The 26,563-nt window shown below is 35.8% G+C and overlaps 1 protein-coding gene across 7 annotated transcripts in view; it reads right to left on the bottom strand.

Moving 5' to 3' along the window:
* Nucleotides 1–26,563, bottom strand: part of SCAF8 (SR-related CTD associated factor 8) — a 203,200-nt gene that overhangs the window by 158,118 nt on the left and 18,519 nt on the right. For all 7 annotated transcript variants that reach the window (XM_044761788.2, XM_070485993.1, XM_070485954.1 and 4 more), the window contains 3 exons: nucleotides 13,406–13,489; nucleotides 10,230–10,274; nucleotides 1,956–2,117 (listed from right to left, as the gene is read on the bottom strand). In XM_044761788.2, coding sequence (XP_044617723.2) covers nucleotides 1,956–2,117; nucleotides 10,230–10,274; nucleotides 13,406–13,489 — 291 coding nt within the window. The remainder of the gene's footprint in view (nucleotides 1–1,955; nucleotides 2,118–10,229; nucleotides 10,275–13,405; nucleotides 13,490–26,563) is intronic.

Consider the following 26,563-nt stretch of genomic DNA (forward strand, 5'->3'; position numbering starts at 1 on the left):
ACCAAATTTACTTTCTTTCACAACTCTTCAGCATATAAAAGTTCTATAAACAGCACTAAGTATTAGTTACTATTGTAATGCTACTTACTCCATTAGGAAAATAGTTTAAATGACAGAAGCTGAAATTACATATTAAAAACAGACTTCTGTTAAACGTATGTATTTTAATAGTAAAATAAGCAATTTTAATAAAGATCTGCTTCATCTTTAAGTCTCTCATATTATATTGACAAATTTTCAAAATATGTCCAAACTATATTAACATGCAAATTTTTGTATTTCAAATGAAGCATAAGAAAATTACACAAAGAACGCTTCATACCTTCTGATTTGATTGTTTTCTCCTTTCTAAGATGTGGGCACTTAGAAAGAACCTTACATTTTTTTGCTTTATAGAAAAATCTTCCAGTTTCCAAGGCACTCATCATGTACTCAAGACTAGCCAGTCTCTAACAAGTATCACCCTACATCTCTATCTGCATACAAACAACTCACGCCTCTAGTTTATGACTGAGGTTACAGTATCAATGTAATCTTTCCTATTATGGTTAAAAAAATCCCTATATCCTAAACTCCATTATAACTGAGAAACAATATTTTTGTAAAGTCTACAAATCAAGATTGATTGTTCATTGTAACTGATAGAAATCCAAGTCCAAACCAGTGAAATTTCTAAATGAAAGTGTTGAAGTTATTTCAAAAAATGTTCATATAAAATTTCAAATGAGTTATTTTAGATGGGATTCTAAGGTATCTATTTTAAGAATCAATTATGAGTCATTTAAAATTCACATTCTTTTTGACGGCAGAGAATTATCAAAGTACCAAAGTAATTTTTTTTTTTAAATTTCTGTCTCAGAAAGTATATCCAAGAATCGTTTACAAAGAATGATACAATAATAAACTTATCTCCGTATCTATCCATTACAAGATATTTTTCTGATTCAAGACTATAGTTATTAAAAATAAAAAAAAAACTACCTAATCTTGTTATATATATATATTTTTTTTTTTTTAAGATTTTATTTTTTTCCTTTTTCTCCCCAAAGCCCCCAGGTACATAGTTGTATATTCTTCGCTGTGGGTCCTTCTAGTTGTGGCATGTGGGACGCTGCCTCAGCGTGGTTTGATGAGCAGTGCCATGTCCGTGCCCAGGATTCGAACCAACGAAACACTGGGCCACCTGCAGCGGAGCCCGCGAACTTAACCACTCGGCCACGGGGCCAGCCCCCTAATCTTGCTGTATTTGAGATGAGGTAAAAGATTTGTGGTGAGCTTTTGAGTTTTGTGGTTTATTAGTCTTCATCTATTCTTACCTTCTCCTACATAATCAATATTGCAATCAACCCTGTCAGAAGAGCACACTAAATTTCCAAATTAGCATCCAAAATAAGTAACCTTCTAAGATCTTTGAGCACATTTGAGGATAAACAATCCCCTTTTATTCTCCCTCAGTCTGAAGCCACCTTTTTATGTAGTACAGAATATTTACTCATTCAGATCTAGCAGACCTGGTAGTGTGGCTTGTAGCACTAATAAAACTCTACCATAACAAAAGAATTTTGATATGCAGTTATTTTCTAATAATTGCTTGGCAAATCCATTTTTCACAGGCACCAAATAGGTAAATATCAGCTCAGATCAAATAATCAAAATTCTAAATTGGTTGCATGTGTGAATAAATAAGCTTTTAGTATAATTCCAACTTATTATAGCCAGTTTCTTTAACACCAATTGCTTTAACAAACTGAAACAGTAGCAAGATCACCTACACCTTTCCTCTCTGTTTAAGATTCTAAGAACAAAAAGGAACGTGGGCAGTGTAAAAACTAAATATTCAAATTCAGAATAACTAAGAGTAAAGGATAACAAAATCATAAGTTAAGATAATCCACAGAGCCTCCGTGAGACCAAATGGGTAATACATCGACTTAAAAAAGAAAATAGCAGCATACCTTGTCATCCCCAGGGCACCGATATAAATTCTGGAAAGTGCTAATGATGTTATTACTAAATCTGGGCGCAAACACATCCTTTTCTTGACCAAACTGATGTCGAGATTGTCGTACAATGGAGTCAATAACATAAAGTCCAGGTACCTTGTATTCTGGTTTACACTGATGAAAAAGGAGAGTGGGAAGAGAAGGAAATAAGAAGGTAAAATTCTTGAGAGACAAAAATTATCATAAATCCTATACAAATACAAAAACGCTGCTTATGTTGTGGTAACAAACATTCAGACACGGACTATTCCAGAGCATCTTTCTCTGGAACAGTATTTTCAAGAATCTGCCTTGGCTACTCTACAAGCTCAGTTCACTGCCAATCACTTAAGTTCCAAAGTAGTACTGCACACCTGGCTTGAACAACAAAAACAAAAGGATGAGTAAAGCACTGTTAGAATACAAAAATTTCTTTAACGATTTTAAAAAGCCACATGGAAGGAAGCAGCAAATTCAAGAAAGAAGAGCTCTAGATCTGATACGCATTACAAAAGGGTTTCTGTACTAATGAAGGAAAAAATACCAAATGGCAAATAATAACACTCTAAATACAGTGACAAGCCAAAGTTTCAACACTTCTCTCAAATACCACACCTACAAGAAAGATAAGACTCTCCAATTATGATTCCAGAAATCTATCCTATGAAAACATTTTTTAGCTACTCCACTGATAAATGTTGCTCAATCTTCTTATCCATTACCGAAATTGAGAAATAGAAACGTCTGCTGCTTTCTTGCCACAAGCTTTTCTAGCCTACCTAGTTAGGGGAGCACAATGAAGAATACTTTCACTATCAAGTTTACTGCTTAGTTTGTCTCCATATCCAGAAACATAAGAAAACCTGCTTCCCAAACGCATGCCGATTAAAATGGAATTATGACTGCAAAAAGCAGGTTCAACATTTGGGTGAAATTAGGTATTTCACCCAAAGTAATTTCCTGGGAATCACATATGGCACGAATTCAAAACTGCATTCTTGAAAAACTTTTCAGAAAACCTGAGTACCAGTAAGAAAAGGATTCTCAGTCTACCCCCCAACACACACACACACACACACACACACACACACACACACACACACACACACTTCTAGGGGGATTTTTAGCTCAGACGAGTAATTTCTTTCTGCAAAAAGACAAGATATGATGCTTCTTTTGCTCCTTCAAATCCCTTTTAAGAACATTCTCTTTAAGGTCTTTATTAAGTCAAGAAAATGAAGAGACCTTTACCACCAATTGGTGGTTAAGTACTTGAACTATTTCATAAAAGGGCAATAATGCTGGTGTTCGGACATTTAGGTTTAACCAACCTAAAGGTTCAAAACGTCTGCTCTGTTGAAAGTTATCGTTTGTGGAAGTCTGAAATAGTTTCCCCTTATCTTCCAACAAAACCTAGCATATTTTGACCTTCAGTTCATATATCTGGCCAAGGTTATTTTCTTTTGACTACTGTACATTCAAATAAATATCTATCTGCCAGGCAAATAATACATCTTGGTAAAGAGCAGCAAATTTTTAAAATTTAATGAAAAGCAGGACATCCATTTTGTTAAAAATTATCTATTCTCTAATGCTACACACAAAGATAAGTGATTAGTGATTATTTATTAAGTGACATTGGCATTTTAATTCTCTCAAAGGCAAAAAATAATGTGATGTATAATTTACTGTTTTATATAAATCATTATCTTGAGTAAGGCTGAAGAGAATTTATAAACTGCTGGTAAGACTTCAAAAATTAATACTAAACAGCAAGTAATGCAAGTAATTAATGTACTGAGGTTTTTTAAAAAACGAATATACCTTTTTCTTTGATTTCTATCAAAAACTCGATTACAAACTCACAATACAGAAGAATGATGAATGCACAATAGAATAACTGGGCCTTTCTGGCCTACTGTGAAGAGTCCAAAGCTTCAAAAATATATTAGCAGTTTCAATAACAAGCTATAAGGGCTAAGAGAAAAACATTTCTTTGTCCACAGTATCTTTAGACATACTATATATTAAGACGTCATGGGACAGAATTTCCTTCACTGGTAGATTAGGCATTTTTACCATCTAAACTGACAAAAAAGATTTTTAAGTATGATTTACTGTTTTAAAATAACAGTATTTGGTAAACTTGGCTAAGTCACCAACTAAAACTTGAGACAAGAATTAAGATCAAAAACATGAAATTTTTTTTCAAATTCTTCTTCACGTTCTATCAGCACTAAAAACACAAGAATTCCTAAGATTTTTCAAAGGCATGAGGTATTTTTTACTGTTTGAATTAAAAAAAAGGCTATGTCATAATAAATTTGCAGTTACACCATCTTCAAACTATATACTAGTAATTTCTAATTTCTTGTTCTGCAGAGAAATAGCCCTTGCAGAGAAAGAAGGCAATAACAGATAGGGAGAATGCAGCTTTACATATATTTGTGTGATTTTCATTCTAATGTAAGCCAAGTTGTTAGCTGAATACCATGATGAGTCAGGGTGTTTTGACAAAGGACCCTCTAGGTGAGTCGGACCACATATTTTGCAATATGAACACACTTTATATAATGATTCTATTATTAGAATTTGTGCTGGCAATTCAGCTACTAAAAGTTGATGTTAAAAAAAAAAAACAAAGCTAGAGTAATAACAACAGGAGCATGTGGCTGTACTTGCAAAGCAGTGAATGATGCTGACAGCAGCATGTAAGAAAAGAGGGCTACCCCAGGACACAGTCACATTTGATAACAGTTTTCATGGTGAATACCAGAGAAAAATCCTCTCATGCTTCCACAGGAGGAGTAGAAGAGGAACCATTTTGAGACAGCCAGTAGCATTCTGTTCTTAAAAACGTCTGCCATCAGGAGAAATTATTTAACCAATGCCTAACCTGCTGGGCTTTAACCAGAGCCTAACAGACCTGGGGGAAGGGAAATACCCAACTCCAGCCCACTGTAGCCATTCTGTCCCACCAAAGGGAGATTAAAAAAAAAATGGAGAAGAACAAGTTCACAATCCAGAAGTACAGCCTCTACAAATAACCTATAACTAACATCACACTTAATGGTGACAAACTAGTTTCCCCACTAAGATCAGGTATGAATGATGGCAAGGTATGGATGCCCCGTCTCACCACTGCTTTTCAACATCATACTGGAAGGCCTAGCTAAGGCAATAAGACAAGAAAAGGAAATAAAAGATATACAGATTGGGAAGGAAGGTTCAACTAAAACTAAACATAGGTAATACTCTTAACTGGGCCTGCAACATCTTCACTGCTAACTTTGAACCAATCTACATAGTATTTCTTAAGGAAATAATATTTAACTACATAAAAAATCAGAAACATTAATAGAAAATAAATGGAAAAATCAAGTGACATTTTCTTTTAAATGGCAACACTACTTTTACGTCATTTTCAAGACTTCTGATAAGTCAATTTGCCCAAAAAGTGTGGAACCTCAGAAATTCCACAATAGCAATTCTATTCCCACAACACCTAAGCTGGAAGAGGATAATGGAAAATCACTAATTCCTCCTCTCTTCACATTCAGGGGGCCTTGGACACACCAACACTAGTAAGGAAGAAAGAGACAGATGACGACTTTGTTCTTCAGTGACATGAAGTGTCATTGCACAACTATGGGAGAAGGGAGATGACAAGCAGGACAACCTCCTAGTTCCTGATGAACAAGCTAAACAAATCTAAATTTAACACGCAACTTAGTAAAATATCTGAGGTTGAACTAGATGTGATAACAATGACTGAAGAAAAGTAACTGCACAGCTCTGTGCCACATAAGGACACTTTGGTCAATGACAGACCACATATACAACGGTGGTCCCATAAGATTAGTACCTCAGAGCCTAGGTATGTAGTAGGCTATACTACCTAGCTTGTGTAAGTACTATAGGGAAGGAAGAAATTTTCCTCAGTTGTTCTAAATTCTTCTGGTTGGTCTAAGATACAAGACAGATAAACAGGGGAAATTGACACAAGACAGATAAACGGGAAAAACAAACAAAAGTTTAATAACATGTATACATGGGAGAAACCAAGGAAAATTGAGTAACTTGCCAAAACGGTCAAAGCCCTCACCTTAAATACCATCCTCAGCTAAAAACAAAAAGATGTTGTCTGCAAGGAGAGTCAGGGACTTCAAAGAGAAGAAAGCAATTCTCAGGTAGGTGGAAGAGGAACAAAGGTTTGTAAAAGCCCGAGTTTATTTGGCCACATAGAAACAGAAGAGCACAGAGGGAGCCCAACAGTCTTTTCTAGGTTCCTCCCTGTCTATCCCTAGTTCATGTAATGCTAAGGTGCTAGCTCACCTCCTGGGACAGGTTTTTTAATCGAAATTCTTTTAGGCAGTTAAAGAAGTGGTAATAAGAAAAGCTTTGAGTCTTTTGTTTCATAAAAATAATCAGCCTAAAATAATCCTCATGTTAAAGAGATACATTTTGGGGTGGCAAGTTTTGTTCCCCTTCAATACACACTAGGATGTTCGCATAATGACAAAATTGCCAGCAACACATTTCTCAGAACGTATCCCTGTTAAGCGACGCATGACTGTAGTCATAAAGCAACCTAAACTTTTTGTCTTGCTAACAGGGCACATTTTGCTCTTTGACCACAGAAATTCATTCTACTTGATGAGTCCTTAAGAGTCTTGAAGTTTTAATGCTGGTTGCAATGGAACTCATTGAGTGAAGGTGATATTAGGGTAGTATCATTTTTAAATAAACTTTAAGACTCTTTAGATTAGAAAAATTTAAGTCTAACAGTACTAAGTGCTGTTAGTACTCACACTTTGGTAGTGGAAGTGTCAATTAGTACAACCATTATGAAATTAATTTGGTATTATCTAGCTAAGTTGAAGAAATGCATATCCCACAACCTAGCAATTCCACTCCCACAGAAACACAAGATGCACCAGGATACATAGGTAAGAATGTTCCCAGCAGTACTGTTCATAATTCCAAGAACTATAAAACACACATACAGACACACACACACACACACAATGTCTGTCAACAGAATGGACAAACTGCAGTTTATTCACATGGAATATATACAGCAATTAGAAGAAACAAATAGTGCTACAAACAATAAAAATGAATCCTAAACATATGATACTGAGTAAAAGAAGTATACACAAAAGACTACATGCTAGAGGATTCCATTTATGTGAAATTAAAAAGCAGGTTAAACTGCCTGAAGAATGTGGGACTGCAGAGTAACACTATGATGCCAAGCAATGACTAACATAAGAGTCAGACTGTGTTTCTGGGGAGGGATAAGGTCAGCAAGAGGCACTTGGGGGCTTTAGTCAAAGTTCCATTTCTTGAAGTGAGTGGCAGATACACAGGTCTTCCCTTTATTCAAAAGTTTGCTATACATATTTTCTGCACTTTTTTGCATATGCTTACATATATTTCACAATAAAAAGAAACATTTCTATAAATGTCCTTGACTTCTTAAAACACAACAGGCAAAAGTTTCTCTTATCTTAATGATTAACAATGACTGATCAGCTCAAGATCCAAGTGAATGCAAATTTAAGGAGTGTGGGACAAAGAGGTCATCTAAAATATCCCAGGGCAGAGTAATTTTAGTAAAAAATATATAAGGAAAGTGAGAATCTGGAAATTGACTCCCTTCAAACTATCTGTACCCAAGCGCCCAAATCTTGGTGTAGCCCACACCAGAGGCTAGAGGCCAGAGGCCAGAGTACTCTTTCAAGCAATTTTCTTGGCCTATGGGAAAGCACCTTACATTGTTAATTAATCTTTTCATTTATTACCAACATTCATCACTCTAGCTATAAATCTTTCATGGCTGTAACACAGAATCACAGATAACACACTACCAGCCTACAGCCACACTCTCCTTTCTGGCACTGTTTTATGGTGAGCGAAGGAAAGTAGAGAAGCTGAGTAATTTGTAGTGTTCCGGGGAAGAGTGATAAACAAAATTACAAGTTTATCATTGTTAAATAATACTTCAGATTTTTCTTAGATCTCTCATTTGACCATATATAACGTGCATGACAAATGAACTTTCTCATAAATTTGTTAAAATAGTATTTCTTAGTGTAAACAAACGCAAATCCAGTGGTCTGACAAACTGGGTTCCATGGAAACAATGTGTCTGTGTGAGTGTTGCTGGGCAGAGAACAAAGCGGGTGGAGTGGGCTTCAGGTTCCTGACCACGACCACTGCTGCTCCACTTTCACTTGTATTTTATCTGTCGTTCCCCGCGTGCCCCTCCCCAATATTAAGTTCCAGTAAGAATAGGAAAGAGAAAAAAAAAGGGTTCCTCTGGTATTAAAAATATATATACACTCTTGAACCTCATCAAAACTAAAAATCTTTGTTCTGTAAAAGACCTTGTATTAAAAGAATGAAAAGACAAGCTATCAACTGGGAAAAAAATATTGTAAACCATACATATACCCTTTCGTAAAAAGCTTCATTAAACTTGACTGAGAAGTACTTCCCTGTAGAGGAAGAGGAAGATCAGAAGGAAACTACAAGGAGGCTACCAGAAACTACCTCTGCAGGCTGTACATTCCAAGTTCAGGATGGCACCCTGGGACCTTTAACCTTGGATTGTACAGCCGAGGCATAAAGTTGTTTGCTTTGTATTATGTTTGGTACAAGTATGTTTTACTGTTTCTCTAAAGAACTCTCTTTAAATGTGGTTTGTTATTGTAGCACTTTTTACAACAAAACTACAGTCAAGCATCGCTTAACGACAAGGATTTGTTCTGAGAAATGCATCGTTAGGCGATTTTGTCACTGTGTGAACATTATAGATTATCTGTATCTCATAATGGAGATAATTTTGCTCACCCAAGGTCTTCCTACGATTCTGAAATATCTTACTAAAAGTACCCCTGCCCCAAATCAAATCAGTCAAAAAACATCTAGCCATAAATTCACGTTTATCCTTTAAACCCCTACTACTCAAATTGTGGTTTCTGAACTAACAGCAGAGACATCTAGGAACAGTTAGAAATGCAAAATCTCAGTTCCTCCCCACACTTCGTGAATCAGGATCCACACTTTAACAAGATTCCTAGGTAATTCCTATGCACAAAAAAGTGTAGAAGGCACTGCTTTAGATATTTAAACCTTCTTAAAAAGACTTTTAAAAGCTTTAGAACAATGAAATTTTCCAGTCACCATTTTTATTTTATACTTTGATTTACCTAAAACACACAGCATACTTGTTATTTTACCTTGGGTCTTAGGCCCAATTCACTAGTTGTTCATCTCAAAACATATTTTACTAATACTTTATTGAGACAGCAATACTCCAAGAGAAAAAAGCTGAATCACACAAAGGTTAACTGATTTATCCAAGGTCACCTAGCTAGTTTCAGGGACACAGTTAGCTCACTTTGATCCATGTACCTTTCTCCCAGTCAACTACTTCTTTTCAAGAAACACACTGCCACCTTGCTGACTCCTTAATGCCATATACCTCTGATTTTCAAACTGTTCCTGCCTACATCTAGGCATGTGAACATCGGCAGAACACAAAACGTAAATTCAGTTACAGAAAGGACAGATGTCCTATAGTATCAATTTATAAGTTCTAACTCTTAGGTAGTCCTTCCAAAAACTGTGCAACCAATAGGGTGCTGATCACAAAGAAGACGGCAAAGAACTATAATCTAGTCACCTCGGACCCAGTTACAAAAAGCATTACTAATGTGTACAAGACAGCTGTTTTCAACTTCATCTCCCTCTGCTTAACCTGGAAAATGGAACTTCAGATGTATATAAGATGTTGAGATGTACAATGTCCTAATGGACGAGACAAAATGAATCAGAAGCAGCTGGTAAGCAATGTTTTACCTACACCTTATCTAAAAGAAGAGCTGTTCCCTTGACATTCAGCTTGAAATGACAAGCGAGAATTTCTTTAAAGGCTAAAAAAGCAATGAATTCATAATTTCATTAAAAATCAATCAGATTGACACCATTTTTCGAAGGGACAGATGCTCACTATGGCAATGCAAATTAACAAAAACATCTACCTGAAAGCTACTGTTTTTAGAACTAACCAAAAAGCACATTCATCTTCTTTCCTAATTAGAAAATTAAACAAACGGCATCATTTTAGAACAGTCCATCAAAACAATTTAAACTTGGGTATTTGATTTAAAAAAGAAGAGCTCAAGGCATTAATCTAAAATCACAGTACATTTAGTAGATGGAAAATTCTATACTTACTTTCTGAATGAATTTCTCAACACTCTGTACCACATGTTTATAGAACTGAAAGAAAAAAAAACAAGGTGTGTTTTTAAAACCTGTTTGATTAGATTAGAATTTTCCTGCTAATCATAGAGTTTAATCAAGTTTCAAAGGCCTATCAAAACAATGAATTTTAATCATGAATTTTGAGACAAACATTCATGTCCCTCAATTTCATAAGCCACTAACAACGGTATCTAATTAGTAAAGGGATTCTTGAAGTAGATATATGGTCAGTATATCCAAAGTGTGTTATGTTAACACACTTACAAAAGAATTCTATCACAATCTTTATGAAAGCATACTTTCATAAATAGTTATGTTGACAGCAAAACGTTTGTGATAAGCACACTGGCAGATGTATATTCTTACTTCATGGAAGGAAAAGATTTCCTATAGTATCATTTTATTGCTAAGTTAGGGTAAGTACTAGAATCAAATAACTGTCAAAAAATAGCATTAATAAATGTATGCAAGAGAGTTGTTTTCAACTCATCTCCTTCTGCTTCTCCTAGAAAATGAAAATCCAAGTATATATAATAAGATATAGCGAGGTATAACATTCTAATGGATCAGCAGAAGTTAAGCGAGCACATAGACTAAAAACTAGTAATGGGCTACTATCAATTATGAGAAAACTTAGATTTACGTTTTATAAACATTATGAATAAATCTGAAAATGAATAAAATCTAAATTATAAATGAAACAAAAAGTATCCAGAATTTGTGCCGCTTAAATTTTAATACCTCAACGGCAACTGCATAATTAGCATGTTTTCATTTAAAGAACTTAATTGTGATTCTATTTATCCTTCTGATCTCATAAATTATGCTTTTAAGGGACATTCCCTTAGACTGAACAGGCACAAGAACATTCAACTGAACTGCACCATGAAACCTACTATTTATAAAATCAAAAATAAAGGAAAATCTCATTACTGATATTCACCAAATTAAAATCTACATTAAGTTTAAGTTTAGGTAAAATTTTTTTACTATAAAGTAACAGTTTATTCAATAGTGTAATGTACTGAATTAAAAAAGCTAAAACAACTACTTAAAAGTTATTAGGCACTTCATAAGGTACCTAAACATTTAAAATCAATACATAAAATATTAAATAATTACACAGAGTGACTTGTGTTAAATAGTTTTGGAAAACATCTTGACAGCACTTCTTGCTTCTAGTTACTTACATGTAATTCAGAGTAAAACCACTTACTAAACTTTAATTCCAAGTTTATTAATTCACATCAGTCTTCTACAATAGGTTACCCACGAAGTTTCATCAACAGTGTGCAACATTAACAAGCACCCAGCAAAGATAATCATGTCTCTAAACACTGGTAAAAAACAAATGGCTTACCTCAATGAAACACAGTATCATTTAAATCTGATTTAAAAGGCAGTTCAAATCTCAATTTACATAGGTACTAAATGCAGTTTAAAATCATACAGTACTACAAAACAGTTGGTCTGAACTCTTCAAAAATGCCAATGATATCAAAAACAAAACAAAATGGCTGGATGACAGGATAAATAAATATAATGTGTGACCTTGACTGGATCCTGAAAAAGCAGGGGTGCAAGGGACAGCTACTAAAGTCAACACTGAGACAACAGGTAAATACAAAGTGTGGGCTGCATGAGATAAAAGTATGATATCAAAGCGAAATTTCTTGCATGTGATCAGTGTATTGTAGTTACTCAGAAAATGTCTTTGTTCTTAGAAGATTCACATTCAAGTATTTAGGGATTAAGTGCTATGAATGAAATCTGAAATTAACTCCCAAATGATTCAACCAAAAAAAGTACATGTGCATGTAGAAATAAACCAATTGTAGCAAAATGTTAACAATTGGTGAATCTAAGCAAAGACTGTGTGTTGCTCATTATATTTTGCAACATCTGTTTGAATTTTCAAAATTTAAAACAGTAACAGTAAACCAAAATAGCACACTATGTCATAATGCTTAGACTCTCGATTGAGAGAAACCTGGATTCAAATCTAGCTCTATTTATTCTGACTATCACAAATTATTTAATTTCTCTTAGACCCTTCTCACACCTGAAAAATGGAAATAATGTTAACATCTATACCTTATGGAGTCTTCTAAATAAAGAATATTTTGCTCAACAAAAAATTCATGTAAAATGCATCAATTACTAATTTTCACAGAATAAAGATAATTAAATAATATACTATCTCAGGATCATGATCATAAAGATCAGATCACCATGTCGAATAGTAGAGATAAAGAAAGCACAAGAGACTACACATTCTATACTAAGCCTATTAGATACTCTGAAAAAAAATCACTTCTTGGAAGAATTCTCTGGCTTAAATGTGTTTACTGGACACTGTCCTTATCCCCTCTGATTTTCTGCATATAAATACAGGGACTTTAACTATAATGCTGTAAGCTTTAACAGCCCTACTAAAGCAGGGAGTCTTAGCTTCAGGGATGAGAACTTCTTAGAGAGGTGTCTATGGTTCAGCTTCAAAAGGTCCTCAAATCCAAGAAATTTTATGCAAAATTTTGTGCGTACGTTTATTTCTCTAGAGAGGGTCCAACCTTTTCCTGAGATTTTCACAAGGATCCATGAGTCAACAAAGGTTCAAAACCACTGTATCAGAGCAATGGTTAAATGCCTGTAGCGTCTTCCCACAGTTCAAATGGCCTATGTACAATGAAGCTCAATTATTTTGTAGAAGGGCCTATTTTCAACTGTATAATAGACTCAATAAGAAAAAAATTAAAATACATAAATTAATTTTTTAAAATGATAAAAATCATTAATTTTTATTTAGAAAGCTTTTACCAACTTCTATTTCAAGATTCTATAAAGTCAGTGTGATAATGTTAAACACATTCTCCATAACACAGCAATATCTAAAATCTAACCTGCCTAAGAAAAGAAAAAATAATTGTTGCAAAGTTTATGGAAGAATATTTATCAAAATATTAAGTGCTTATCTCTAGGTGGGAGAGCTTGCAGGTGATAGATATTCCTTTTTGTGTTTTTCCCCATGAATATGTATTAACTCTGTAAAGAGGAAGAAAATATATAATCTGTAAAATTTATCCCTCCTCCAAAATATTAGTGTAATATTTTCTTTTGAAAACCCAAGAGTAAAATTCATTACTCACCTTAATAGCTTTGATGGCTGCCTTAGTAATTTGGGTCATTTTTGCTTTAGAAATGGGTGGTTTGTAGTCATTTAGGGAATACAACTGTTGAAAAAGAAGACCAAATTTTAAATATAGCAAAACTAATTGTTTCTAATCAATTACATGAAATCACCAAACATTTTCATTTTTACGTTAGAAATGAAATAGAAGTGCTGCTTTTCTTTTAAAAATCAAGTTCAACATCATTAGCCATCAGGAAAATGCAAATCAAAACCACAACGAAATACCACTTCACACTTACTTGCTTATAATCAAAAAGACAAAATAATCTTAAGCAAGGATGTGGAGAAACTGGAACCCACATACATGGCTGGGGGGAATGTAAAATGGTACAGCAGCTTTGGAAAACAGTTTGGTAGTCCCTCAAAAAACAAAATACGGTAAATATGTAATATGACCCCAGCAATTCCACACCCAGGTATATATCCAAGAGATCTGAATATATGTTCCAATAGAAATTTGTACATAAATGTTCCTCGCAACATTATTCATAAAAAATTCATTCAGTAAGTGGAAACCATCCAAATGTCTATCAACTGATGCACGGATAAGCAAAATGTGTCATAGCCATCCAATGAAATATTAGCCATGAAAAAGGAATGAAATATGATACACGCTACCAAAGAGATAAATCTTGAAAACATTATGCTCAGTTAAAAAGGCCAGATTAAAAAGACCAGAAATTATGGAGTTCCATTTATGTGAAATGTCCAGAAAAGGCAACTCTTTTGGTGACTGTCTATAACTGGAGGAGTTGGGAAGAAACTGAGGACTGACTACTAATGAGTACAGCATTTCTTTGGGGGTGATGAAAATACTCTAGAATTGACTGTGGTGATAGCTGTACAACCATACTAAAACCATGGAATTATACACTTCAAATTTGTTAAGTGTATGGTCTGTGAATTCTATCTCAATAAAACCTTTTAGAAATCAAGGGATCTAATGTTTAGCAATAATCCCCACCTCAAAAAAGAATTTTTCTTGAAATTTCTCATATAAGCAAAGGATACTACTACTACTTAGAGAGAAAACAGTTAAAGACAAGGTGAGGGAATGAGGCAACAGACAAATAACTAAGCTTAAATGAATACTGAGCAAAACTTGCATTGCACTCAGAGATGCTTAGATTTTAACTACAACGCTATAAGATAAGTAAAAGTCTGAAAACTAAACTTTGGCCATTAGAACACTGCAAAGGCAACTTGAACAGACTTTAAAAGCAACGTAAACAGAATCTGTTGGTTAATTAACTAGAAATTAAGGAGTCCCTTATAGTTTTTGCTCTAGCACCCTTTATAACCCATCCATATTGAATTCTATTGATTTTTCCCCCATATTTCTCTCTTCTTCCTCCTCTGACCACCACCATGACCAAAGTCCAAATTACCTTCACCATCCACACAGTGAAAACCAAATTGGATGTGGCATGTCTATCTCTTCAAAAATTAATCTGATCAGGTGACTAATACTCACCCAGTCCCTCCAAAACCTTAAAAAGGTCAATGACTTCCCATTGTGGATAAACACAAAAATCTACACATACAAGGCCCTGCCTGGTCTAACTCCTGCCTATCTTTCCAGTGCCATCTCACCACATGCTCCTCTCCCCAGCCCTCTGCTCCTGGCACAATGGTCTTTTTTCAGTTCCCTGCCAGAGCCTTTAAACTGGGCTTGCTCCCTCTCCTTGGAATACTCTCCACCAGGGCCTCCCCGCTAGTTAACGCGTACTCATCCGTATTAGTCAAAGCACCACATAATGAAGAAAGATTTCCCTAACTCCCCAACCAGATCAATACCTCCTTTTTTATGCTCTCACTGTACTGTCATTTGCCTTTGAAGCATTCATCGCAGAAATCTGACATTTACTTGTATGATTACTTAACTAATACTTGATTTTTAAAAAGACTGTCACAAAGGGTGATAGTGTCTCGCACGAAAAGACAAAGCATGTAAGTTCCTTTAACGCAGTTTAAGTTAATAAGAGGTTAACTGTACACCAAGAGCTGTCCAAGCTAAATCAACCCTGAGAGAAGTACAAACGTCCCTCCCTGTAAGGTGCCACAGAGGTGCCCACCTGTGAATGATAGAGCTGGACCAGGGTTAGGATCTCATCAGATCCTTTAAGAAGCTATCTCTGTCAAAGCCACAAGGAATGTTAACATATGCGGGGCCTTAACTCCTACTGGTATGCCAGTCTACTCACCAGGTGCAAACTAACATCAACATTCTACAGTGCTCACAGCAAGCCATGTAAAGCAAAAGCCAGTTTCCCGAATTTCTAAGCAGGCCCAGGCTGCTGCCCATCTGAGATCCACTCCTGCCCTTTCCTACAAGAGAATAAGCTCTAAGAACTGAAACCCTATCTTTTTTGTTTAGATCTTTTCCTTTTCTCCAAACTGTACCCTCAGTGTCTGGCAGAGAATAGGTAATTGTTAAGAATAAATTAAAATGAACAAATACATACTAGATACAGCATTACACAAGCTTTGTACAGAAAGACCTGGATTTGAATGCCAACTATGTCCCCTCATTGCAAATCACCAAACCTCTGAAGCTTTGTTTTCTCATTTACAAAATAGAAACAATACTCACTTCACAGAAATATTGCATATAAAGCTTTTGGAACACAGTAAAGTCGCTCAACAGGGTTAGCCATTATTAAAATTAAAATCCTTCTTGGGGCCAGCCTGGTGGCGTAGTGGTTAAGTCCACGTGCTCTGCTTCAGTGGCCCAGGATTCACAGGTTCAGATCCCAGGCACGGACTTACACACCATTCACCAAGCAATGCTGTGGTGGCATCCCACACACAAAATAGAGGAAAATTGGAAGAGATTTTAGCTCGGGGACAATTTTCCTCAAGCAAGAAGAGGAAGATTGGCAACAGATGTTAGCTCAGGGAGAATCTTCCTCACCACCCCCCCCAAAATAATCCTTCTCTTTGGTAGGCATTCTCCGTTTAAGTCCTTTAATATTAAAGGACTTGTCAAACATTTATTCACTCAGTTACTTGAAGGTCCATTCTACAGCAATTGATATTACTGGGGCAATGAAAATGCATCAGGTTCTTCCTATGGTTGACAATACATTACTTCTTCCATTTTGTGTGGTAAAGCCCTAAAGTTTCAATCAAATATTAGTCCATATTCTAGCAGACCAAAGCTTTGCTTGCTTGCTTTTGGGGGGCGGGGGGGGGAATGGGGGATGGGAGGTGGGGGACAAGGAAGGAGAAATTAATTTAGACTTGTAAAACATTTTCAACAGTCCAGAAAGTCGGCTCTTATCTGAGACCCCACTTTTAAAAATGCACCTACTGCAGAAACTTAAGGTACTATTCAGAGAAATACAAAGAAATACTTTTCGAAGGCACACAATACATATGCTTTAACTAACCATTTCTCTAGATTCTCATTTATTAAATCTGATCATCAGAAAACATACATAGATCATTTCATCTAATTCCTCACCAAATGCCTTTACTAAAATTTAATAATAAGCCCTCAACTTATAAAGATGGATAAAAAATTTCCCCTAGAACACTGTCTTTTACCAATCTGTTAAAGAAATTATCATCTTCATCCAAAAAGTCCTTAATGCAAGAATTCAAAAAATATATTTTCCTTAAATTCAGAAATAGAAGAATGATTCAGCTAGTTCTCATGTGCTTACTTTTTATCAAAAAAGGATGGTTTAACGTTTCCTCTTCTTGTGCCTTGGCTTCTAGGGTTCTTGCTAGGGTTTATTTTACAAGTCTGAACATACATCTCAGATGTCTATTGACACCTACTTCTTTGCCATATTTAACCAGCTTTGTTGTATACAAAAATAAAATATATTTTCAAGTGCATTTAATTTTGCTAACTAAGCTGCTTCAATGTTCTTTCTGAAGTAGGTGAAGTGTAAACTCATACATTTAATGAACTAATGTGAACCTAGCACAAGATTTCAGAGCCTGTCATCATCCAGTCTTCCTTCTATTCAATTTCTACCTCCAAATTTAAGTGTTCCATATGTTCCACCATTGCTCAATCCTCTAGGGCCTCCATCAAAGACTACTTGTTGAGAATTTTGTGAATGTCACTATAACATTCAATATTTTAGAAAAAGAAAATAGTGATGAAATACACTACCAGCCCATTTGAAGCTTTTTAAAAACTTTTATAAGTAGGGGCTGGTCCCGTGGCCGAGTGGTTGGGTTAGCGCGCTCCGCTGTAGGCGGCCCAGTGTTTCATTGGTTCGAGTCCTGGGCGCGGACATGGCACTGCTCATCAAGCCACGCTGGGGCAGCGCCCCACATGCCACAACTAGGGGGACCCACAACGAAGAATATACAACTATGTACCTGGGGGCTTTGGGGAGAAAAAGGAAAAAAATAAAATCTTTAAAAAAATAAAAATAAAAAATAAAACTTTTATAAGTAATTCAATGTCTATGAACAGACTATATTTAATCTTTAGAGCTATAGGATATGACCCAATGCCTGATACACAGCAAGCGCTGAATGATAAATCTTTATTATCCAATTGATAACTTGTTAATATTGCTATAACACTGTCATTAGGAAGTACCAAGCTTATTTCAACCCTCATTCTAATCAGATACGTCAATCTGCCGCTAAGAATTGGGAATGTAATTCTCTGTATTCTCAAAATTTGATTCAGGACAGAAAATACATGACAGTTTTACACTGGAAAATGCTGAAACAGAGTAAGTTGATTCTGGGACCTCTCTTCTCCTTTGCCTGACGATCCCCATCTCCAAGCTTGGTCAGAGGCCATGACTCCGCACTCCCTGGGTTGGGGCAGTCCAGACACCCAGTTTTCTCATGTATAGGTTTTAACCTCACCCACAATATTTCTTGCGGTCTGGCTCCCTGCTACCTTGCTTTCCAGAGTCTAAAGTGGCTACTAATCCCTGTTTGTTGATCCATCAAATTATTCCCTCAGTTAAGACTATTTTAACTTTTCTAGGGCTACTGATACCTGGTGTCTGAACTCTGCTTCCCAAATCCAAGCTTCTTCCCCTCAGACACTGTGTTCTAAGGTTACCTAACCTCATGTGACAACTCTTTACTTATAAACCTCTCTATTCATCTGACCCCAGTGACTGAAATGAAGTCCCCACCTTTGGCTACTCAAGACTTACCAATTCAAAGGAAAGATACAAACCATCCTGGGTGTTCAGTTTAATTAATTCATTATGCTTCAACTCCCCTCAGGTACACTGAAGAGTGCTCTCTGAACTGGTAACATTTTAAATTACTATACTATCACTTGTAGGCACCACATCAATGGCTATTTTTGCATGTGTAAACAACTTTTTCAAATCAAATCAGTTTCTAATGACTTTAATCAAGGTTTGAGGAATCTTTTACCTAAACTGAGATATCTTAGTTGCTGCTGGCTACTCCACAAAAAACTTCTTTCTAACAAAGATGTTTAACGCTGCCCATCACTAACTTGGCCCAGGATCAGCACAGTGAATATTTCAGGCTTTGGAGGCCACATGGTCTCTATCCCACTACCTAGCTCTAACCCGTGTCAAGAAAGTGACCACAGACAATTCATATATGAATGGGCAGGGGGCATTCCAACAGCAGGCCAACCCCTGAATTCGGGCAATATTTCTCAATCCTGCAAATGTGCACTTTTTTCTTTTTGGATAAACTCTGCAATTTCATGTCTCTGGAAAGTACCTCATGCCCTCCCTCATCTGTGCACTGAGAGAATCTCAATACCCAAAACTTAATAATAATGTTTTATTTCAAGCAAACTCTTCACTTCAAAAGTTTTAGTGCTTCTCTCAATTTCAGCAATAGTAAATGAATTCTACTATGACCCTGGAAGAGCCCAACAAAGAATTTATTATCTGACATACTCCAGAGAACCATCAAATTTCGGTAAAATCTTGCTCATTTACAGGTTAATCTTATGCTCTCAAGGTTGTCGGTTCTACAACCAATGAAATTAACGTTAAGTGTGAACCTAAAATAACTAAAACAGTAATCAAACCAATCCATCTTTCCCAACAATGGTCCTTTAGGGCCTTGAGAGTGCTAGTTAGGATATCTCAAATCCCCAAAGAAATCAGAAAATCAGAAATAACAAAAGTGCCTGGAGGCAACACAATCTCAATACTTTCAATTTAAGATAGCACGCTGACTATAGATATTTTTCTTTTCTTCCTCCTATTGGGAGGACAATGAATGAATAAAATTTTAAAAAGATATAAAAACTCACAATGAAAAGCAGAATAGGAAGGAGAGCAGAATCACCAGACAAGAAATCACAAATTCCCAGAGAATGGAAGTGTGATAAGAGGACTGGTAACTGATGAAACAAAGACAAAACCCTAAGCCACTGTACACACAAAAAAGATACAGCCAAAGAGGGAAATAATTTGTCCTGCAGAGTTCCAGAGTCCCATCACTCAAAATCAAGGTACCACAGGGGGCAAGAGCAGCACAAGTAAACTAATGTCTCATCTCTTCTTGCAAACAGCCAATAAATAATGTCTGAAGTTGACCTTTCTTGAATGGTATAAAAGTGATATAAAAATATTCCTTAGTGATATGAACATAATCATCATCAGAACTAAAACACTGTTCTCTTTGGGGGATCCAGTACAGGGTGAGAAGGAAGAGCTTCCAATAAAATCTCCTTTGTACTTTAAAAAAAATAAAAATTGTATACAATCTGTTCTCTCTAACTCCACTTGCCAACAATGGCCCTCCACAGTATATCTCCCCCTCTGAAATTCCTATGTTGAAGTCCAAACCCCTAACGCGACTATATTTGGAAATAAAGCTTTTAGGGAAGTAATTAAGGTTAAATGAGGTCATAAGAGTGGAGCCCTGATCCAACAGGATTAGTGTCCTTATAAAAGACACTAGAGAGCTAGCGCTCTTCTCACTGCCATGTGGACACATGTGAGAAGGCCACATGGCTACTAGGACCTGAGAGTGGCTGCTGGGAACTAAGAGTGACCCCCAGGCCAAGGCCAGCAAACAGAGAACTCAGTCCTATAACAGCACAGAACTATATTATGCCAACAATGTGAATGAGCTTGGAAGAGGAACCCACGTCTGAAATTAGAACACAGGCCACTGACACCTTGATTTCAGCCTCTGAGACCATTAGCAGAGAACCCAACCAACCAGCACCTGGATCCTGACCCACGGAAAGTGCAAAATAAATACACGGTGCTTTAAGCCACAAGCTAAGTTTGTGGTAATGTGTTACACAGCAACAGAAAACTAATACGTACAGTAGAACAAAGTTGTGAATAATTTTTCTTCATTTTCTAACTTGACTGTATAAATGTTTTAATTTTCATATTTTTGTGAAAATTATTTTTATAATTGGAAGTAGAAATTAAATTTTAAAAATAAAACAGTTCTCTTTTTCCTAAATAACTTAAGTAAAAATAAAAATAGAAATTCAGGGGGCCGGCTCCATGGCCAAGTGGTTAAGTTCGTGTGCTCCGCTGTGGTGGCCCAGGGGTCGGATCCTGGGCGCGGACATGGCACTGCTCGTCAGGCTACGTTGAGGCGGCGTCCCACATCCCACAACTAGAAGGACCTGCAACTAAGATATACAACTATGTATGGGGGGGTTTGGGGAGAGAAAGCAAGGAAAAAAAAAAAAAAGATTGGCAGCCGTTGTTAGCCCAGGTGCCAATCCTTAAACAAACAAACAAAAAAGACTGGCAACAGTTGTTAGCCCAGGTGCCAATCTTTAAAAAAAAAAAAAATAGAAATTCAGTATTTTGCATATAAGAATAAAAAGTAAATAAGGTCCTTGTTTCACTGATTAAGTCATTTTAAAGAGCCTATTATTCACCAACTTTAATACCTAAGAACCAATACACTTTATTACAAATTTTACTTCAAGTCAAAAACTAGGTATTCTCTATATCCAGAATTTCTCACTCCTAACATACAAGTTCTCCTTTCTATATGGCATGATCTTCCATATATACATGGGACACAATATAAAGTATTAGTTAATATAAGCATGTAACAAACTAACACACAAAATGAGATGCACCTGATGTAACAAAATGTGGCGAGAGAACCATAAACGTTAGAATTGACAGTACCCAATTCAACATTAAGAAAAGCACACTGTAAAAGCATAATGTGATCAATACTGACTCTTTCCTAACATTTTTAAAGCAAATTTCTTCGTAAAAAATGTAACTTCTCCTGAAGTAGCAACATTCTTGAGCAATCAGAATTTTTCAAAGAGCAAAGACCAAAAGGGTATGTTACAGATATTCTGCAAGGACACCCAGATCAGGCTTTTAACAAAGGCATGGCTCCTGATTTTAAACTAAATAATGTGCCAGTATGAAAACTTCAGAACAAAAGTTTCGAATGCATCTTTGAAAAAAACAGACCATATGTAATTGCAAACACCAAAGCACATAAAATCTGAATTGTTATAATGCCTAAAAAACCAGTGAGCGAACATAAATAATCTTTTTTTTAAAAAAGACCTATAACCTTTTTTTCTTGTTATAAAAATATTTTAGTATAGTAAAGCAGAAAAACCGGAAAACACAAAAAAGCAAAGACAACAGAAAATGCAAATCATCTATAATTTAACAATTCATCAGCCAATCCAAATGTACTCATTAGTACCAGGCACTATGGATCCAGTGAACAGGCAGACAAGGTCTCTGTCCTCAAGGAACTGATGACCTGGTGCTCTTGCAGACAGAATATTCTAATAACAAACAGTTTGCAGAGTGTAGTTAAGTACTCAATGAAGGTAATAAACAATGTTATTTGGTGAAGAATATGCAAAACTGTACATCTTTCTCAGAATCACAAATCCAGAATCCTTTTTTAAGTGTAAGACATTTTAAGGAGAAATGATGCTTATTTTCTTAAAATTATAAATTTGAAGTATGCAAACATCTGTCTAGTAAGATCAACCTACATACCAAGTTTTGGGGGTGAGGTGAGAGGAACCCTCTAGTTGAAAAAAAAAAAAGAAATCCAGAATCTGATAAATAAAAGTATTAGGAAGATTATGACAAAAACAAATGTTTATATGCTTTATAACTAATTATCCTTTCTTATATTGTCTACAGGCATTTTCACATAAATAATTAACCTTTTATATTATTAAGGAGAACTCCTCATTTTTCAAGTATGGCGGGTGTCTAAGGTTAATACCACAGTTTTGAAGACCGTTAAAAAGGAAGGTGTTTATTTTTGAATCTAAAGTATAGCTGAAAACTGTGTTGGTAACAAAGAAAAGCTGTAGTTAACTTTTCCCAAAAAACGACCTTTAAAGAACTAAATTTAGGTCACAAAAACTTACATGGTCCTTTAATTCAACAGAAAAATTTACATATCCTCTCCAAATCTTTGGAATAAAGGGAGTTAAAAAATACTCTTTAAAAAAGTACACAGTGGGGCTGGCCTGGTGGCCTAGTGGTTAAGTTTGACATGCTCTTCTTCAGCAGTCTGGATTCAGTTCCAGGGTGCGGACCTACACCAGGCATTGGCCATGCTGCAGCAATGTTAGATCAAGGCAAATCTTCCTCAAGCAAAATGAGGAAGATGGGCAACAGATGCCAGCTCAGGGCAGATCTTCTTCAGCAAAAAAAAAAAAAGTCCATAGGGGTTGCAGCAAGCCAAGGCACAGTAAGCCAACTACAGCCTTTCTCTCCTTCTGATTACAATTGAAAACTCCAGACTCAATACAAAAAGCAACTACTGAAGACTCTGAGAAGTAAAACAGCAAGCCAACTGGAGACTGGAGTGACACCTGAACAATGGCCAGTGATACCCGGGGAGGCAGGAGGTAAATTTCCACAGTGTTTTGTGTTCCTCTGTTATCTCCCAGCTTTGATCCCAGAGTGGGCAGAATCAAAAGCAGCACATACTAGAAGCAAAACTGTAGGGAAAACCCCCTTTGTCTAGCCAGAAGGCTAGGTAAAAGGACGCCTCCAAGCTAGCAGAGGGAAAGAGAAAATCTTTCTTCCCCATTTCCTTTTTCTCTGCTGGCCCTAATAAGTGTTGGAGGGCAGCCACTGTTGCCACACTGGCACCTAAAACCCCAAGAGAAGAGCCATCTCCAGACACAGGAACCAGGAAAACGGACCCCTATTATCCAAAAAACATGGTGGGGAGTCCCCGTTTTTTTTTCTTCTTCTCTTGCCACTTCACTCTGAAGGCTAAACCTGGAGAGAAACCTAACTTTTTGGCCAGAGGAACCTGAAGAAGGATTCCCTGTGATCTGGAAAGAGCAGGAGAAACCCAGAAAGAGCTGAAGAAGAGAATCCTCTAATCCCGTGTGAAGAAGAATTAAGTTAATTAAGGCCTTAATTAAGTTAATTAAGTCTAACTTAAGTCCTAGGCTCATCCTGGAATTGTGTTTGCGTGAAACAGACCCAAAAAAGCACAGCAAAGACTTTGAGGACTAAAATCTCTGTAAAAAACTGCCCAATGCCTAGACTAACTTCTGAGTGGCACATGTGCTGGGCACACCCAAACAGTAAAAAAAAAAAAAAAAAAAAAAAAAGCTTTGAAAACTGAATTGACACTGGAACTGCCACAAAAAGGCAAGACAAGTTGCATCTTGAACCGAACTAAGGTGAACACCTTCTAAGCAAACCAACAAACTCAACACTCTTCAGAGGATTTTAATGAAGTCCCACAACACTGCAAATGCCTGGCATACAAGCCCAACTCACTTGACACACCAACACACACACTCATACACAGAGGCAGAAAATCTGTCCATACTGCTCAATGGAAAAGATCATCAACAGATGCCAACCCCAGATGATGCTGATGTTGGAATTACCAAAGATTTTAAAGAAGTTATAATCATCCTCATTAAGATAAAGGAGAAAACTCTTGAAATAAATGCAAAGAAAGTTTTCAGCATAGAAAGAGAAACTACAAAAAAAGAACCAAATGAATATTTCAGAACTGAAAAATACAATATCTGGAAGAAAAAGGTAGTATGATGCTAAATATAAGAGTTATAAAATTTTTACTAATAACTTTATATATTTAAAGAAACAAAAAGCCATATTCATGATTATTTTTACAGTAACATTTTATATGCGAGTTAAAGAAAAACATGCCCAGGCAGAGAGATTCAGTAAGGTATACTAAGAGATAGAAAGTTAATATGATATACTATTAATATAGAAATATGGAAATGTCTAACATGTTATATGACAAATATAAAATATCTGCAATAATTACAACTTGATAAAAATCAAATGCAAAAGAACAGGAAAAATGTTCAGAGAAATATAAAATTGAATATAATTTATTAGGCATAGACAATTTTCTCAAAATTAGAAGAAAAAATTTTCTATTTCATGTCATTCTTTCCATCTAGAATGGTCTTTTACTTATCTTCAAAACATAATCTCACCCACCAGATGAAAACTTAAGGTAATTCCCCCCTAATTAAAATAAAACAGAGCAAAACAGAAATAATGAGGTACACTGACTAATCTTGGGGGAATCTTTTGTTCCTGTTAATTTACGTATTTGACTAGTGGCTCATGACACAAACTATATTTCGTATTGTGGGTTGTGGTAAAGATTTTTTTGAGAGACACTGCTCTATGCCACAGTCATAAGTAGAAGGTAATACCAAAATTAGTTACAAGGAAAATAAAACATGATTAAATTCTCTTTGGAGAATCCTGCTTGCCAAAATCTGAGTCTAAAGTACAATCTTTGCTTTGGTTCTTTTTTTAAAGAAGATAAGCAAATACCTAGAGATGGAACAGACAGAGTGGTATGAAACTCAGACTTTTTCCTAATTGTAGTCAGAAGAATGGGAAAAAGGAGTAACTTCCACATCTGAAATCATATCCTGCTACCAATGGTGAATATATATATAAATTTATGTATGTGTGTATTTCTGTATGTACACGTGTGTGCAGGTAAGATATAGATCCTCTTCTTCCTCCGATAACTGTTATACACTCTGCTTATTACCTTCACAGCAATCTCATCACAATGTAAAATTATTTTGTTCATGTTTTCTGTTTAGTCTATTTCTCTATCTACCTACCTACCTACCTATCTATCCAACCATCCACCCATCTTTCCATCTATCCCTCTGCTTTGGAAAACACTGACTCACATATTGCAAACCTTCAATAAATAGTTACCATTATCAGTATCTTTTTTTTCATATCCTCCACAATGCCCAAAATAGTTCCTTTCATATATTAGGTATTCAAATATATCCTGACTTATCTTTGACAAAGTAGCTTACTGGGTTCCAAAGACAATCAGGTAACCAAAGAGAAGCAGGCAAAATAAATTTATCCAGCTTCTTCATATCTAAATTCACTTGAATGCAACAGATCTATTTTGCTCAAAGAAATGAAATACCGAAGCCACAGGTGATCACATAGATTTCTCTTATTTTTCCCCCCTGGACTTCACTTTTAATAATCTTTGCAACCCTGTATCTATAATCCTATGCCAATATATTCAAAGCAGCAGAATGTCTCACTCTGAATATATCCCCAATATCACTCACAATGTTGTATAATAATCATTTTTGTACACTATTTTCAAATTTACTTTTGAGTTAATCATAAACACTAACAGTATTCCTACTCAGATCAATAAAGTTTTATCATTAAGGCAAAATCAACCAAAAACAAACAAAGAACTAGGGAAAACAAAGCCAAATTCAACTGATCAACAGGTCAAAGCTAAACGGTGACAAATCAAATCAAGCCAACATTACTCGTAGATACGCACAATACTAAGTCCTTCAGAAAATAAAAAATAACTTGAAGACCTTCACCTCAAGCATTTAATAATCTACTGAGATGGAAGCAGGGAGCACAGACATACCATTGTAAGAGAGTAGATTGTTAGTATTCTGAGCTTTACCACTGTCAGCTCTGATGATTCACTACTGATCTCAAAGGTCTCTAAAATGTAATCACAGGTAATAATGTGGACACACTAAGTTGAATTGTGTATAACAGAAAGTTGGTACATGGGGAAACAATTTACGTAACTATTAGTGGCTGAGCATCTTTGTTTTTCTCCGCTCACAGCCCCATATACATTTAAGACAGGAATAACATACTAAAGTAGTATTTAA

The sequence above is a fragment of the Equus asinus genome, chromosome 1, assembly GCF_041296235.1.
Source record: "Equus asinus isolate D_3611 breed Donkey chromosome 1, EquAss-T2T_v2, whole genome shotgun sequence".
Lineage (NCBI taxonomy): Eukaryota > Metazoa > Chordata > Mammalia > Perissodactyla > Equidae > Equus > Equus asinus.